This window comes from Bacillus rossius, chromosome 16 (assembly GCF_032445375.1).
Source record: "Bacillus rossius redtenbacheri isolate Brsri chromosome 16, Brsri_v3, whole genome shotgun sequence".
Taxonomy (NCBI): Eukaryota; Metazoa; Arthropoda; class Insecta; order Phasmatodea; family Bacillidae; genus Bacillus; species Bacillus rossius.
The window spans coordinates 23,232,306-23,250,965 of NC_086343.1; the positions used below are offsets into that span (position 1 = coordinate 23,232,306).

Consider the following 18,660-nt stretch of genomic DNA (forward strand, 5'->3'; position numbering starts at 1 on the left):
AACTTGAGCCCGGACTCGGATGACATGACCCGCGAAATAATCCTTGATGTAGGAATGGCACAGAATATTTTTGACGGTAGGATTCTATATAAAACCATTAATTACACGTTATTTATAATCTAAAATTCGACATTGTTGACCGAAAAGATGAACAAAAAAAAATTGGTTGTCTGTAAAGTCGGTTTACGGACGATAGTTTAACGTGACAACGTCATAACAAAACATTGATTAAATGATTGCATACTTTTATGAATAATTTTGAATCACTTTTATTGAATTATCACTATTTTGTATAAATACAAAGAAGGAGTGAAATGAAATCTACAATTTAATTGATAAATTTACTTCTATTTGCACTCATTAATTCAAATATGTTTATTACTTTAACGAAGAGATTATTTTAACTATAACTTTTATACATGTTTGCTATTTAACTTCTTCTGATCTGTGTTATTCTGTTAAGGATAGGACGATGATAGGAAAAGTAGGAAACGAATGGGAGTGTTTCAAGTTTAATGTGCCTCGAAAAAGTCAAATCGATGGTTGTTCCAGTTGAGTGGATGAGAGATAGATGCGGCGCAAGCGTATAATGAGCGTAATGGGACACCACAGCGTATTGGGACAATGTGCGTTACGGGACCCTTGTTCGTGCGTGCAGCCGGCGTTCATCGATTTATTAGACGTTGTCACTTCAAAAAAAAAAAAAAGGAACTTTTCTATTAATTTAAAATTGGTAGATCGATTTTGCTAGCCCGAAATTTACCATTCTATTGTTTCTATCGTAATCGTTTATTCTGTTTATGATACAGAATTTTTCAAGTACAAGAATGACACATGTTACAAATATTTAACTGGGTTCGGCACACACACACAAACACACAAACACACACACACACCAAACACACTTACTCGCCGAACATTTAAAAGGCAGGGAAAGGGGGAAGTTATTACAGTTGATTACACTGACGAGCTAACCAGTTACAAGACCCGTTTTGTCGGTACCAGGTAATAAGTAGCCTAATGTTCATTCTCTCGACGCTGCGAAACTGGCAATGAAGTGACGTGCCGCGGTGGTGCTGATTCCAGTGAGGACCGCGCTGGCAGCGCTGACGGAAGGTGAACGCCAGCGCATCCTAGCGGTGATCGCCAGAGACTTGGCGTTTCGGCGCGGGAGTGCGTACAGCAGGTGAGAAGATACTACTATATTGTGTGTTATTCCTGCTATACGTACACTTGTTTAACGTAGCATCAGCTGTAGACGACAGTGCTGACAGCTGCGCTCCTTCTGCGAAGCCTTCATTTCACAGACGAGAGAGCCACACCCGAAGTTCACGCTCGCTTTTTTTTCTCCGTTATATCTCATTGTATAAACCGGCGTGTCATTAAATTTTGCGGTCGATTAGGATAGGTTAGCTACATTATAAATACTTTAAAAACATTGTGGATGGTTGGTTATATTAGGTAAGTATAGCTACATTAAAAAAAAACTGTGAAATCATCATTTTATGGCTGCTTAGCAAATAACTTTTTAATATGTAGCTATCCAGGGCTAGGAAACCGTTTACATGATTTCACAGTTATCTTCAGTGTAGCTATCCTAACCAAATCAACCGTCCGCAATGTTCTAAAGTATTTATAATGTAGCTGACCTAACCTTTTACAATGAACAAAAAAGAAACCCCCGAAGATGCACGATCGGGCGTTTGGTTCTCTCGTCTGTGAAAAGAAGGCTTCCCGCACCTTCTCAACCCGAGTGTAGCCCCGTGCAGGGCCGAGGTAAGTCTGGCGGCGGAGCCAAGCAGCGCTCTCCTCCTGGCCCGCTGCCGGCGTCACTGCAGTCGTGGTGTGACCACATACTTATGCTTATATTATGTAGTAAACAGACCACGGAACAAAAAAAAATGATTCGACAGTCGACGTAGCTGCTCCGGCAGCGAATTCTAGCGGCGGGTGCGGAAACTACGTGCGATTCGCGTCGAGAAGTGAAGTTGAAAACACAATTGGCGTATCTATATTTATCACGCTCGGCATTATTTTAAAGAATTTTTGCGTTAGATTTGTGTCCTAGTTTCGTTATTACAAGTGTATTTCCAACATGAGAACACATGAATTTACTCGTTACCGAGGTTAGATGCACATCTCATATTTTTTTTTTGTCACGTGACCTTGCACGGGACGCGAGCTGTTGACGCACCTAGTATTTTTTTTTTGTTTTGTTTCGGCGCGGTGCGAGGCTGGTCGGTGTTGCAACGTCGCGGCTACAATGGCGCAATCACGCGGCTCGACACTGAAACAAACAGACCTGGTGGGGAGGGGATGATGGGGGTAAGGCCAGAACTAACAACGCAACACCTCGACTGACGTCACAAACGTCTGCGCGGACCCCTCCTCTTTTTCCGCTCACCGCGCAGCAACTACTGAGCTCATCACTAACCCCCCGCCTACCCAGGCACACACGTATGGTGTGCAGAGATTCGCCCGGGGGAAGGGGGGGGGGGGGTGGATGAAACGCCATTAGAAAACTGCTCAAGATATCCGAGTGGCGTCTAAGACGTTTAAGAATACGCCGATGACGGATGAATATGTAGTTCTCTTTCCATATTTCATTCCCCGAGATGTATTTTTGACGTGACAACGTCTAATAAATCGATGAACGCCAGCTGCACGCACGAAAAAGTGTCCCGTTACGCACATTGTTCCGTTACGCTAATAAATTGACTAAAAAATTATGGTGATTCATATAATTGATGATAGATATTTGATTACAGTTTATTTATATGAAAACTTGTTCATAATTATATTTAAACTTTATAGCTAAACGCCAGTTTTTAAAATTAATTACAAGTCATCTACACGTGAACTGTTTCTTCGGCTGTTTATAAAGTGAAATGAAAAGTTAATGTGGTTTTCATTGCTTATTAGAACAACAATTTCGGCTATAAATGTTAATTATTCTTGCATTTTAAAAATCTGATTACTAGTATAATTTCAAGTATTTATTCTTTTATTATTAAAATAAAAATGATACAATTTTATTCATAAAAGTATGCAATAATTTCATTAATGTTTTGTTATGACGTTGCCACGTTAAACTATCGTCCGTAAACCGACTTTACAGACAACCAATTTTTAGAAGAAAGATGATGTCCAAACACGTGTTTTTTGAATAATTTTTAGGCATGGAACCATCCTGTAGAGGTTTTTTGAATGCACCCAAGGGACTTTCATTGCACCTCTGTTTTCTTTTCTTCGCGATATAATGCTATTGTTACCACCCAGATGCCGCAGTTGTTCTATGCATGACGAGACTTCTAGCACTACGTCACACTTGTCGTCCCGTCTCTCTGACTCACAACAAACTTCTGACTAGGCGTGTTCTTTAGTGACACGTAAACGGAGGCGGATCTAACGTAACATAGTTCCTACAACAACTCCCAGACGGAGACCGACCCGCACGGAGTGTAATACGTATTCGTCGGTTTGTATTTTGAAGATTATCTCACACAATGTATTTCATTTATTTTGTATATTTGAGATCCAGAAGATATTTGTGCGTAAGAGGGAGAATATAGAGTAGTACTCCAAATTGAAAAGAGAAAAAATAGGTTGTCTGTAAAGTCGGTTTACGGACGATAGTTTAACGTGACAACGTCATAACAAAACATTGATGAAATGATTGCATAGTTTTATGAATAAAATTGTATCGTTTTTATTGAATTATCACTATTTTGTATGGATACAAAGAAGGAGTGAAATGATGTCTACAATTTTATTAATAAATTTACTTTTATTTGCAAATATGTTTATTACTTTAACGAAGAGATGATTTTAACTAAAACTTTTATACATGTTTGCGATTTGACATCTTCCAATCTGTGTTATTCTGTTAAGGATAGGACGATGATAGGAAAAGTAGGAAACGAATGGGAGTGTTTCAAGTTTAATGTATCTCGAAAACGTCAAATCGATGCTTGTTCCAATCGAGTGGAAGAGAGATAGATTTTGGCGCAAGCGTACAATGCGCGTAACGGGACAATGCGCGTAACGGGACAATGCGCGTAACGGGACAATGAGTCATTCTTTTTCGTGCGTGCAGCCGGCGTTCATCGATTTATCAGACGTTGTCACGTCAAAAAACTTATCCGTAAATTTACGAAAATCCTTGGATAATTTTTTGCTACCTGGCATACATTATTCACACTGGTAACACGTCTCTGTGGCACTTCAAGAGGTGATCCTATGGAGGAACATTAAAAACAAAAACTTACTGCCCGTCCCTAAACCACTAAAATTACTGTTTTTTTTGAATTTTTTATACGTAGTAACGTCCGTGGAATATCCCGTTTTAGCTTGATTCCCTGTGCCAAAAAAATAGTAAAAAATAAAGGCGATGCAATGAAAATAACAGTGAAAAAAAAACCGCTAAAACTGGATTTTTCACGGACGTTATTATGTATAAAAAAAATTCAAAAAACAGTCTTTTTAAGTAGTGTAGTGACGTGCAGTGAGTTTTTTGGTTTCAATGTTCCTCCAATAGGATCACCTCTTGAAGTGCCTCAGAGACGTGTTACCAGTGTGAATAATGTATGCCAGGTAACAAATTATCCAAGGATTTTCGTAAATTTACGGATATATATATGTGTGTGTGTATATATATATGTATATGTGTGTATATATATGTATGTGTGTATATATATATATATATATATGTATTTTTTTCATTTTGGAGTCCTCCTCCTAGATTTAATCAAAGATTGATTAAACTTGTCTATGCAAGGTTAGTTTGACGGTCTCACTGACACAGATAACGCCAGTGATTAGGCGGGCATGTTTAACGCGCCGCCGAGCTTCATCCTTGCGTGTCCTTGAAGTCACCTGGGGCGCACATCCTGCGCCCCCCGTGGGAGTGGGACCAGCCTTCCCACGGCCGATCAAGGTTCCAGTCGAGGCCGCAAGGCCGCGTGGCGCTGTCGGTCCCATGAGCGACGTTACGTCACGCGCAGGAAGACGCGCGTTCCAGTCTGTGACACACGTCACTCTTCTCGAACACTGGACAGTTCTAGAAAGTACTCGGTGGCGTGAGAAGAATGTCATTTTCATAGGGTATGGGGGGCAATATACCTTTTTATAAAGAATCATCGATCCCCCCCTATTGAAGCGGGTGGTCCGGGGGTACTCCCCCGGGAAAATTTGTATTTCAAGGTGGAAAATGGTGCTATTTAAGCAGTTTTATTATCTAAAAATTGATTACACAGCACTTTCTTTGCCCCCGTTTGCCACAACTTCAAGGTTTCAGGGGGGGGGGGGGGGGGGCAAAATACCCTTGCCCCCCCTGTTGTTGCGCCCCTGTATGGGGGGGGGGGGAAGCAACTCTTCCCCTCGCTTTTAAATTCTTTCATTATGTTGGCGGTGTAACGTACTCTGGGCTGCAGGTAAACACTCAAAAACATGAATGAGTAAAAAAAACAAGCGCAGGTGCACTGGGTTGCACAAAATTACGTCGGAGAGTACAGTAATGGAAACAAAATTAAATGAAAATAATATGCAACTATAATTTTTTTTGTTTCCTTCTTTGAAAATTAAAAATTAAATTTAAAATTCAAAACTTGTGCCCGAAAATTTATGATAAATGGCATAGTGGGAATTGTATGTGGAAGGGGGGGGGGAGTACATATTCCTCATCGCCCCTCCCTCTGATGCGTACGCTCTTGAAAGTAGTGCCGATGGTGTACCCATCCTTCTGCTACTGTTGTTCTGTTCACGTGGTTGCATGTGTTCATACACAAACATCACGAGATGCTTAGCAAGTAATATTTACTAGATTACTACCACGGGTACTACTTTTGATTAACTGTGAAATTATTTTTTTAAATTATTTTTTCTAGTAGTAATCAACCAGTTGTTCAGGTTCAACTTAAAATGCGTATGCCCACCGCGAGAAGCACTTTAAGCTATCCTAAAACGTAATTATATTTTTAAACTTTATTATTCGTAATGAACCTGCGTATGAAGTTAGTCTGATTAGTTCAGACTCGCGCTATAAAAGAAAAAAATATCAAGTAAAAATTTATTTATTTTTAATACTTTTTAGATTTATATGTGGGCTGTTTTTTTATTTTCAACATCCGATGTACTATATATAAAAAAGGACGACTTAACATAACATTATAATTTCACCCCCAAACGTTCAGCAAGGTTATACTTATTTTTTCTAAATAATCGCTAAAACGATCGAGGCATCTGTCATATCGTAACACAAGCTTCTCGATGCCTTCTTCGAAGCAGTTAGCGACCAGTGAATAGAGGTACAGGCCCAGCGCCTGGATCTCCCTCTCCCTCATCACGCCGCTGTGAGGCGGGTGGACTAACCGCGAGGCGCACTGGCCCCCGCGTCAAGACTTATCGAAAGATTGGCAAATAGTAAGGGGCAGAAAGCGCCGCGCGATTAGTCCACCCGCCTCACAGCGGCGTCTTGAGGGAGAGGGAGTCCAGGCGCTGGGCCTGTATCTCTATTCACTGGCCGCTAACTGCTTCGAAGAAGGCAGCGAGAAGCCTGTGTTACGATATGACAAATGCCTCGATAGTTTTCGAGTTTATGTAGAAAAATAAGTAAGACCGTCAGTACTTTTGTGATGACATTATTGTGTTATGTAAATTTGTCTTTTTTTATAGCCCACCGGAGTTTTGAAAGAAAAAAAGCCCTCGTATATTATATTAAATACCTGCCATTTGGGGATGACTTGCATACTAATTCTAAAGAAACCAAATTCCGAGGATGTACTTGGACTTAGATACTTGCTCTAGACTTCTGATTCCCTGACCCCTTTACCATTGAGGACACACATAACTTTCACAGTCACTCATAAAAAAAATCTCTTGTCCGAAAACTGTTGGTAAACAAACTTAAACATTTCAACCAATTAAAGTGTATATTCCTAAATTAGCTTCTATAAATTTTTATTATTTTACCTGTAATGAAGTAATTTGAATAATAAAATTATGATTTTCTAAAATTGCGAGGCATAAATTTAATGGGTGGCTGGAAATGTCAAAAACAATATTATTTTTTTCAAGTAGGAACATACTATGTACGAAAACGCATTCCTGCAAAATTACTGTCGCTAATATTTGCGCGAAATTTTGAATTTATCGTGTATTTAGCGTTACTCCACTGATAACTTTAGTGTAGGCTCTTAGTAATTTTTTTTTCAGTACTGAGATCAAACTACCGGTACATTTTAACGTAACTACTTGTTCAACTAAATTCATGTTTTAATACTCTAGAGGTTCGTGCATGCTGTGAAACTCAAACATCAAGCACCAAATGACTTATGAATACAGGATCTGTGCATTAATTTTATGACGTCACAAAATGGCTCTTTTAATTTTTTTTTTCCGGAACTTATGACTACTGAATTTTTAACAATCATGTTTGTCATGCAAATGAAAAATTGTCGGTTGGACATGATAATGAAGCGAGCAAACAGTTAAATAGAGGGGCGTTGCGAATGAAGATAATTTCCACGCAAGCTGTTCCGAGAAATGACAGGTGCGTGCGTCCCAGTTGCGAGAGTTTACGGGTCGAAGGTCAAGTCACAATGGGCGCTTGTGTTTTCGTCGAGACAGTCGAACGACCAGCGGTGCCTTCAGATGCTAAAACAGCTGTGTTTATGGGAAGGTGTCGTACTTTGCAGCGCTTCAGGACACGTTTAATTAATACTAAAGTATTATTCAAGATACTATTGATTTCCTATTTTATATATTTATTTATTTATTAATTATTATTTGAGTGCCTAACAACAGTCAAAGCCTTTAACAGGTGGGCACTTAACAAATATTACATAAAGAAATAACAATAACATACACAAAACACAATAATAAACACAAAAATAAAAATGGTACAACACAAACATAAACACATGACAAAAGACACTTAAAAGATTATAATAGCTAAATTTGTCAATTTTAAATTAATTCTTATCAATGAAATAACAATAATACATTATTTACATCAGAAGTTATCTTAACTGCAAGAAAATTAAGAATTCAAAATGTCTTTCATTGAGATTTTTGCCCTTTGGAAAGGGTCTAAATCTTTCAAAACATCATATATATATATATATATATATATATATATATATATACACACACACGAAAATAGTTGATAGGCCAACTAATTACGGTTCTGAATGTGGAATAAAAGGTGTTATGGTTTTTGAACTATAGGCATTTTTTTTTCCGTTTCAAAATCCCAAAACTGCACCAAATTATTAGACACTATGACTACAAATTGTTGTTATCCAATCGTGAATAACCCTGTCATTGATAAGAATTCAAAATCAAATCAAAAGTAGCGTACTTAAGGAGAACAAAATTTTTTTTTGCACGACTTACACGGCAAAAGTATTTAATGGGGTAACTTCCACTATTCATAGTCCGTATTAAAGATTACGATGCTAACTTGGCAAGTTAGTTGATTAAGTAAATAACTTGCTAAGTTAATTTATTACTACATTTTTTTACTGCCTCGGGAGGGGAGAAGGGAGAGATACTGTTCACAGACTAGATCAGCAGATTGATGACTTGATGTAAGCTTTTGGACATACGCCATTGCTAATCACTTTTTCTGTAGAAGAAAACTAAAAAATACCCAAAAGACAAAAAAACACAAATCAAGCAAAAAATTGCGGTTGCCAACAGGATATAAACACCACATAATATTCCATAACATGAATATGGTCAAAAAACAAAGAAAAACAAAGAAAAATGGACTAAGAGGAGTCGCACCTGTGTTTTCGTACCATGTGCGTCTCTGCCTGAGGACGGGAGCAGGTAGCAGTTCCCGAAACGTCACTTGTTTCTGTTTTGGAAAAAACTATTGTGTTTGTTTCGTCGTTTCGTTTTGTCGTGTTTTTGTCTCGTTTCAACTGTTCTGCTGAATTTTTTTTGTTTCAATATTTTTGTGCTGTCATCATTCGTGGGGGTATTTTCGTTCTCTTCTGTTTTGGAAAACTATTGTGTTTGTTTTGTCTTTTCGTTTTGTCGTGTTTTTGTCTCGTTTCAACTGTTGTGCTGAATTTTTTTTGTTCAATATTTTTGTGCTGTAATCATTTGTGAGGGGTTTTTTCGTTCTATTAGTCTATTTTTCTTTGTTTTTCTTTGTTTGTTGACCATATTCCTGTTATGGAATATTATGTGGTGTTTATATCCTGTTGACAACAGCAATTTTTTTGCTTAATCTGTGTTTTTTGTCTTTTGGGTATTTTTTAGTTTTCTTTTACAGAAAAAGTGCTTAACAATGGCGTATGTCCAAAAGCTTACATCAAGTCATGCACTCCCATTGCACAAATCTTTCAAAGATAACAGCATATTGATGCCGCTGAACTTTTGTAACGAATGAAATCTTCCATTTGTCTCTAGCTGTCCGTGCCCTAAACAACCGTTCTGTCCGTCGTGGCAATAAACCAGAGCCTCTTGGCGACTCTTCTGATCGGTTACCAAATATTATAACTCACGTACACTCACGACAAAGGCTCAAAGTTTGGGCCATTGTCGATGTTTGTCTGAAAGGATTGATGTTACGCCGTTATATCCTGTGTTATTTCAGTCGGTTGTGCCATCACTTTTTTTTTATCGGCACAAGTTTAGCAGTGGTGAACGTCCACTTAGATTCTATGCTTATCCTGTGAAATGTTCCGCCATTTCCTGAATACGCTGATTATGTGCAACGTAAAAGCTGTAGACTGTAATTTTTTTTTGTAAATTGAACAGAAATATTCATGTAAAATTACAGATATTTGTAAAAATTAAAAGTAGTAGGATAATGGGATGTCTGGTGCAGGATTCAGGCTGGGGAGCAGGCAGCAGGTCAATGACAGGCCGCCATCTTGGACGACGTTGACCTTAACATTGGACCTTTACTTTTGATATTTAACATCTTATTTTTGACTTTGACTTTGACTTTGACTTTGACTTTGACACCTGGGTCATCTTGTATTCTGCTATCTTGATTTCACCCATTTTGGCAACGAGTGCCCCACTCCCTAATGTTGCACTTTGCATTACGGTCGCCTTCTTGGATTCTAGAAAAGTTTCACTTTTATTTATGTAGCCATTTTTAAAATCCGTAATTTTTAATCAATAAAATCGGGATTTTTTTAATTTATAAAAAAATTATTTAAATACGATTTAATAAATTTTAAATAAAAAATCCACTAAAATCTTAGTGACCTCGGTTATAATCAGGTGAAGGCAAAAAAATGGCGATGGCTCCTACTTCCATGGAAGCCACCGGCAGACTGACCTCAAAACAATAATCCCATGGCAAATATTGCGTCATCCAGTATGATGTCATGACAGCAATCTTAGATCCGCTATCTTGTTTTCATCTACTAGAGGGTGCTGCCTCCATATAATATTAATTTTTACTCGCTAGACCGTCGGGGCATCAGCCATCTTGGCTGTCATCTTGAAAATCATTATTTTTTTTAGCTACAAATTCGGGAAAGATTGCAAAAATCATCAGTAGGTATATAAAGTATGTATGAGGACACCAGAGGACGGAGGAGGATTAATCTCTTCCTTAGACCATGCACACACGAAAAAGTGTCCCGTTACGTTTATCAGCCATGTACGCACGAAAAAATGTCCCGATACAGTAGTAGGATATAGCCGTTTCTGGGACAGGCGCAGGATCCAGGATCCGACCTTGACCTTTGACTTTGACCTTGAACCCTGAACTTTGAACTAGACCTTGAACCGAGTCCTTGACCTTTGACCTTGACCTTTAACTTTGACCTTGACCTTGAAATTTAACCTTGACCTTGAAATTTGACCCTGACATTGAAATTCGACCCTGACCTTTAGCCTTGCGACCCTCGATGTTGCCAACCTGATGACTTCATCTAATCCGTATGCTAATCCATATGCTAACCTAACCTAACCTAACCTAATCCATATGCTAATCTATGCTAAACTAACCTAACCTAACCTAACCTAATCCATATGCTAATCTATGCTAACCTAACCTAACCTAACCTAGCCTAACCTAACCTAACCTAATCCATATGCTAATCTATGCTAACCTAACCTAATCCATATGCTAATCTATGCTAACCTAACCTAACCTAACATAATCCATATGCTAATCTATGCTAACCTAACCTAACCTAACCTAATCCATATGCTAATCTATGCTAACCTAACCTAACCTAATCCATATGCTAATCTATGCTAACCTAACCTAACCTAACCTAACCTAACCTAATACATATGCTAATCTATGCTAACCTAACCTAACCTAACCTAACCTAATCCATATGCTAACCTAACCTAACCTAACCTAACCTAACCTAATCCATATGCTAATCTATGCTAACCTAACCTATCATAACCTAACCTAACCTAAACTAACCTAACCTAACCTAATCCATATGAAAATCTATGCTAACCTAACCTAACATAACCTAACCTAATCCTATTACTGTTGCATGTTTCGTTATGGCAGCCATCTTGGAATCGTGTAATTATTTAGCTAGAAATTCGGGAAAAAATCTATAATTCATTAAATAAATCACTCATTAATTTACATATTGATTCGATCAGTTCCTGTCCTTGGTTCGATACTCGATCGATGCAATAATGTTTAATTTTATGTAAAAAATAATAATTTCAATAAACCATGTTCAAAAATTCTTATGAGGCTTAAAATCCTCTACTACCATCATCCTATAAGCCATCATGTCCGCCATCTTGGAAATTCATAATTTCAATGCTAGAAATTCAGGAAAAAGTTCAAAATTCATTAAATAAATTTTGCAACCAATAAAATGATTAATTAGATCGACTTAGGTCCTTGGTACGATTCTGGATGCTGAAGAAAAAATAAATATAACAACAATTTAACATAATAGTGACAGGTTCGTAAATAAAACATCGCAAATTCTTTTACAAAATAAATTTTATTACAAAATCTATATTTTACTACAGGATCACTTGCGAAAGCCCTGCATAGGCGTGAAATGACTAATTCTTAGCTCCAATCGGTTTATACTAGACAGAGACCAACCAGAACCTTTACAGACATAGTCCTCCTCTTCTTGACAGAGTTTCTGGATACCGTTTTTAACAGTTTGCTTCACATCGTCAGAACTGTAAATTACTGCAGCCGATGTCTTGAATGCACACTTCCTCACTTCGTCTTCGAATGGATACGGCTTTCCATATATACAGTCCAACCACAAGTTCTATTTTTATGGACCGTTTGTTGCTACATCATCAGTAAGCTGATTGATTATGTCCTCTCTGATATCATAAAGAAAATTACAAATGTCTTTTGACTCACCTAACGTATTTAGATAATAGTAATCTTTCAATTTTCCACGAAATGCAGACTGCGCCAAGTAGAACCCATTATCATTCACTTGTAATGCACCGAGCACAGTATTAGGTTTATTTTCATGTCCAGACGTTGTAGCAATCGGTTGCTGCACATTGGTTTTCTTGCTTGTACGCTTACGAGTCTCCAATCTAAAGCGAGGAGTCGAAATTTCTACAGGTAGTTCTTCAGTAGACACACGGACTTTACCGTTGCATTTTTTCACATGCCGTCGCAAACTATCAATACGTGTAAACCATTCATGACACTCATCACAGCGGAACTTTATGCGAGATGGATTCTTCTTGCATTTACTCCTCTCATGTCTTCGTGCTACATGAGAAAAAGTGAACGACATATCGCAGTAGCTGCAAGGATACCTTGCTGATGAAGACAAGCCTTTCAGACCCGATCCAGATACTGACGTTGTCGCAGTTGCGCCATCTCCAGGCATACTCTTATGAACATCAATGCATTGTTGTTGAATAGAAACCTTTACTTTCTACCGAACAGCAGGACCTTTGCATGTCTTCATGTGCGTTTTCATATTATCTTTTCTGGCAAACTGCTTATGGCATTTCTCACAAACAATCATTTTACAATAAAGGTTCTTGACACATTCTCTCTTTTCGTGTCGTCGAGCATTGCTGTTGTTTGTGAAAATCTTGTCACAGTAACAACACCGATGTCCGTTAGTTGTTGAATCACCAGCCATTGAAGTCTCCATCGAGGCTGAAACGAAGTTCGTCATGTTTTCCTGTGAAGCCAGCACCACCGGCATTAAATTCTCTTCTGCTGGTGGTACCACGACTGTTGAAGTCTCCTCCAGTGTTGTCAGAGGCGTTGCCGTAGGGATCTGCTCCAACATCGTCGGCGCTGACGTTAGAGTTCCTGTAGACGATGGTACAACATCCATCAAGTTCATCGTTTTAGACGGTAAAGATGCCATCGAGTTCACAAGAACAGGTAATTACGCGACTTATGCACCAGAAGAAACAAACTAGGTGATCCTTACACCGATAACGTCAGTAACAAACTGAGCGACCTGCTGTATAGGACTCGCTTATATACATGCACAGGATGGAATAATACGCTAGTCAAATCAAGAACCAATTACTATAATACTCGAGTCAAAACTACTTTAAAAATAGAAGCCCACTCAACGAAAAAGGCAGCACATTTGGAAGCAAATTCGACATATTAAATGGACACGCAATGCACGCACTTGCAGATTTCATCACAAAGTTAACATTTAAATTTCATTCAAGCGAAGTAGCAAGCCAATGTCACATCATCATATTAACATCCTATTGGTCATACTATCCTCAAAATTTCACAGTATTATAAATCGCACCAGTTATAGACGGACTTATGGTTTCTAACACACAACAAATCAGTCATTTTTCTTTAATAAATTCATATTTTAAAATGCAAAATATACATGGTAAACGAAGAACCAGGTACGTAAATATTTTATATACTTTATGTACACTGTAGACGCCAAGAGCTTGAAAGTACATATGTAAAAAAGATATTTAATAAAACTCATATTAAATTGTATATTTATTCCCATTAATACACATCAGATCAAAAAAAAGTAGGTTTTATTATATAAACCTCGCATTTCTTAGTTCATGTTTCTTTGAGGACGTATAAATTTTCAGCATTTCGCGAACCAAGTAGAAGTTTTAGCCTGTTCTTCAATCATTTGGATTGTCTCTCGATGAACAATTGGTCTCATGTGCTACGGCTTCCATCTTCTTTACATATTTGTTATTATTAGTCTTAAAATCCACGCATCCGTGTCACTATCACAGACGCAAAGTTATCATCTTCATCATCGTAGCTGTCATCAATATTATCATGAGCTGCATCAATATCACTCATTTTATGATATTGTTTCCGCATTTCAGTTGTCAGAGATTTACCACAATCTATGATCTTGTGAGCTTCACATTATTCTCTATTGTTTTGTAGACATGGTTAGTTCCATTCTCGTTTTCTTTAAAAGCCTGTGTGTCCAGTTTTATTATTTAATCCTTCAACCCATCATCCCAAACACAATTAAATCATCGTAGTATACAGAAAAAAAAATCAACAAAGTTCCTTTCATTTAATCTTAGGAACCGCATCATCCTTTCCACCTATAGTATAGTTTCTTGAGCCCAAGAGTCTTTCAATATATACCATGCAGTGTTCTTCAAGAGATGTGGTATACTTCTAGCTCTACATACAAATCCATCCTATCATTGATTTGTTGACACATTAGAAAAAAAAACCTTAAAGTTAATTTTTACGTGTTTTATTAAATTATCACTTCGGCTAAAAATAATTACTGTGTTATTACATTTCCTTCTTCATCTGCAATGCTAAGTTCCTTGATAATAAATCCATACTGACTAGAGAAGCCTTGGAGGTTAACACATTTCGTCATGGTGGTCGAGACGAGACTAAGCCGGTAATGTACTGTCAGGTCTTAGATAATAGACGACACAATCTACCTTTTTGCAGGATGTCTCGATTATGTCCGGAGCCTCCTCGTCACAATCACTGGTCCAGTGATGACCGAAGTTGCAGACCTCTAGTTGGAAGTAACCATCCTCGGTGACGTAGTGCACACGGCGGAATCCGGGCGTTACTTCCGCGTACTTTGCAGTTGGAATGAACAGCATTTGCTTGAATTTGTAGCAGCAGCTCTATACCCACACGACTATGTGTTGACTGCTGTGTCTAGGGTGTTGACCTCAATTTATTCCGCTAGGACCACCCTCCAGTCCAGTCACATGTACCGTTGCTTCCGTTGTTGTCCCCCGCCTTGCTGGCGGCCTCCAACATTCCAACACGGTGATCAACCATCCAAGCCCTAAGCATGCTAGCATTGTGTCTTGAGATCGGACCTGGACATCCAAGTTACATAGAGTATAATATACTCTGAAATACATAATAAAGAGAAAATTGATATAAATAACATTATACTTCGCTTAATAGTTCCAGAAGTAATGAACGCACTGCTTGACCAGTGACCGGTGTAACTAAATATTAAATATATTTAATATTTTATTTTCCATTACCTTTCGTGGAATTTATTAATCATTCACTCTACGAAAAACAACTCAAGACAATAAACCTGACCAACGAATTAAATACAGTACCGCTATGCCTTACATGAAAGTATAATTATTCGATAATCTGAATAACCTATAAATCGTTCATGTACAAAGCCACACATACAGGACAATTGTCTATGGACCATGAGACCGAGTCATGACAATATCAGACGTATAGGCTAGTCATTTCAGGACCGCAGGACCTTCTTCGTCTTTAGATAATAACAGTCATTTAGACCATCATGAAATTTTTATACATACTAAAGGACCAAGTGACCTTGAAAAATATTTTAGTAACACCAAGAGGTTTTGAACTAGTAAATATTCAGTCACTACATATTTTACTACGAGCAATCAACAAAAAGGAAGCACCATCAACGAAAAGGCAGTACAATCAAAAAAGGCAGCACATTTGGAAACACCATCAACAAAAAGGAAGCACATTTTGGAAGCATGATCAAAAAAGGTAGCACATTTTGGAAGCACCATCAAAAAAGAAAGCACATTTTGGAAGCACCATCAAAAAGGCAGCACATTTGGAAACACCATCAACAAAAAGGAAGCACATTTTGGAAGCACCATAAAAAGGCAGCACATTTGGGAAGCACAATCAAAAAAGGCAGCACATTTGGAAGCACCATCAACAAAAGAAGGAAGCACATTTGGAAGCACCATCAACAAAAGAAGGAAGCACATTTTGGAAGCACCATTTAATTTTTGGATTTTAAGCCTCTCTGTGGATATTTCAAGCCACGGACGAAATTTTTTTTTTGTGGGATCGAACGGGAGAATTTTCCTTCAAATCCAGAACTTTCCGCTTAAAATAGGGAAGTTTTTATGTTGTATGATGAATGTTGAGTCATTTTTGAGAGAGAGAAAAAGAAACTTGAAAATGTGACACCGAAATCCAAGGTGACAGGCGGTCATTGTCACGCTCTTCGTCCCACCAGCGCAAAGGAAGGCCGTGCATGTTTCGCGATAAGAACTCGAGACTAGCTGTGTGGTTAAGGGGCCCGCCTCGTCAGGGGTGTATGTGTGTTAGTGAGGCGGGATGATAAGCGCGACGCTCGCTGGTGCTTCCAGCGCGGTATAGCCTCTAAGCGCAAGTCTCTGAACTGGCGCGCATTCGTCTCGTCGTCACAGGATAACTGTGAAATTTGAGCGGTGACCGTAACATTATATGGCGGAGAAATGAAGATAAAGGTGTTATGCAAGCCCCTTAAGTGCTTTCAAGAATCTGTACTGATTATTTTATGCCTAAAAATTACTCTGAAAACACGCGTTTTAGGCATTTTAACGCTTATAAAAATACAGTTTAAAAACTTAATCCAAAATTAAAAGTACTTTTCGGCCCTCAGCGAACTCTTAAATGCTATTCGTAAATAGGCCCCAGAGGGGAATGATTTTTTTTTGGGGGGGGGGGGGGGATTTTGGATGACCAACCCTGAGTACGCCCCGAGAGCAATGCCTTTACCTGCAGCCAGCCGCCAATCACAAGGATGAAACTTCTGATGCGGGCCTACTCTTTTGCGGTTTAATAAGTGTTCAGATATTTTCGCAAATAATCCATTCCCAGTTTCACCATTTGCATATATATATATATATATATATATATATATATATATATATATATATATTAGGTCGCAGGCGTTTGTAAAGGAGGGTCAAAACTACTTATTGGCTTCTGGATCGTGATCACGTCCTTGGAAATGATGGTGTGTGTGTGTGTGTGTCTTGTGTGTCTAACGTTGACGTTTCGGCATGTATTGTTGCAGTCATATTCAAAGGTGGTACCCAGCAGCAAACAAGTAGTAAATAAATATTGTATTCAAGTAAACAAACTCTTCCTCCTATTCATAACCCCCACATCAACTTTGTTAGCCTATTTATTTAGAGCCACAATTATTTTATTGATACCTTTGGTTTGAGAAAAAAGGGGGAGGGGGGGGGGGCGTGGCTCAGTAGACTAACGCACATATACTGCTTCACGTTTACGATTGGTAGAGACCGGGAAAATTCATGGCTTCATTTCGGAATATAATAAAAATTTTTAAAAAAAGTTATCTCCCTACAGATTTTTTTACTATTGTTTCACAGTTTATGGGAATGATTCTGGGCCAATGAGAAACCGTCAGTCAAAGAAGTATCAGTTAATATAGTTCCGAATAGAGACGTCTCACAATTCAGTAGCAAGTGAACAGGTGATATTACTCCGAGTGTATGCGGAGGACTGTGAAGTCTATCTTACTAAAAAATAAATGGGTGCGTGTAGGCCTACTTAGGTACGCGCGTGAGAAGTTATACTTCTTTGGCATCATTAAAAAATAGTTTATAATTGCATGCAAAAATAGTGCGTGGAGTCCCTCCGCGCGGAAGAAGTGAAACTTCGTAATGTGGAAATGAAATAGGAAGAGGTAGAAATTGATTTTTAGTGAAATCATGTTGTATCAAATCAAACTAAAAAAAAATTAAAGGAAATAAATTTGTAACGATTCATAGATTGATTTTCAGAGAGAGAGAGAGAGAGAGAGAGAGAGAGAGAGACCTTTTGAATGTCTATAAAACTAACTTTTTTATGAGCAGATTTTCATAAAATAAATCATGAAATCATTCAACGATAAAAGCTGTTTATTTAATTAAGCGGACGGGTTCGCCCCAAGGAGAAAATTGATGCGGCGAGACCTCGTGGACATAGAGAAATGACACACACTCACTATTTATGTGTCTATGAAACATGATTTTTTTCTGCAATTTAATTTGTAATATACAAAAAGGGTATTGAAAATTGAAACAAATATGGCGACACTACAAACTGTCAGGCTCTTTATTTGTTTTTTACTCTCTACTTAGTTCCTTACAATAGCATTCACTCTCGCTCTCTCTCTTTCTATCCCCCCTCCCCAGGAGCGTTAAACGTTTAACGCAACCTTGTTGGAAGTCGCATTAGAAGTAGGTATAACTTCAAAATGGTCATCTGAGGCCGCGAATTTTTCCGGTCTATAATGATAGGACTGCCGTGCTCTTGATGTGACTCTGAGCACAAAGAGAAGAAGTGGTTAGCCAATCACGCTGTAATTCGCCAAAAGATGTGGATCTTGTTATTGACCGATAAAGGCTCTATGTAAAGACTTGAGTGTGTTTAGGCAAGTTTGAGTCTGGTCTGAAGTGAAGTAAATA

General features: G+C 38.2%; 1 protein-coding gene across 1 annotated transcript in view; it reads left to right on the top strand.

Annotated features, from left to right (window-relative positions):
* Window positions 1-598: 598 nt before the first annotated feature.
* LOC134540328 (uncharacterized) overlaps window positions 599-18,660 on the top strand; it is a 227,961-nt gene continuing 209,899 nt past the window's right edge. The window contains exons 1-2 of the mRNA XM_063382989.1: window positions 599-626; window positions 1,087-1,186. Of these exons, the coding sequence (XP_063239059.1) occupies window positions 599-626; window positions 1,087-1,186 (128 nt within the window). The remainder of the gene's footprint in view (window positions 627-1,086; window positions 1,187-18,660) is intronic.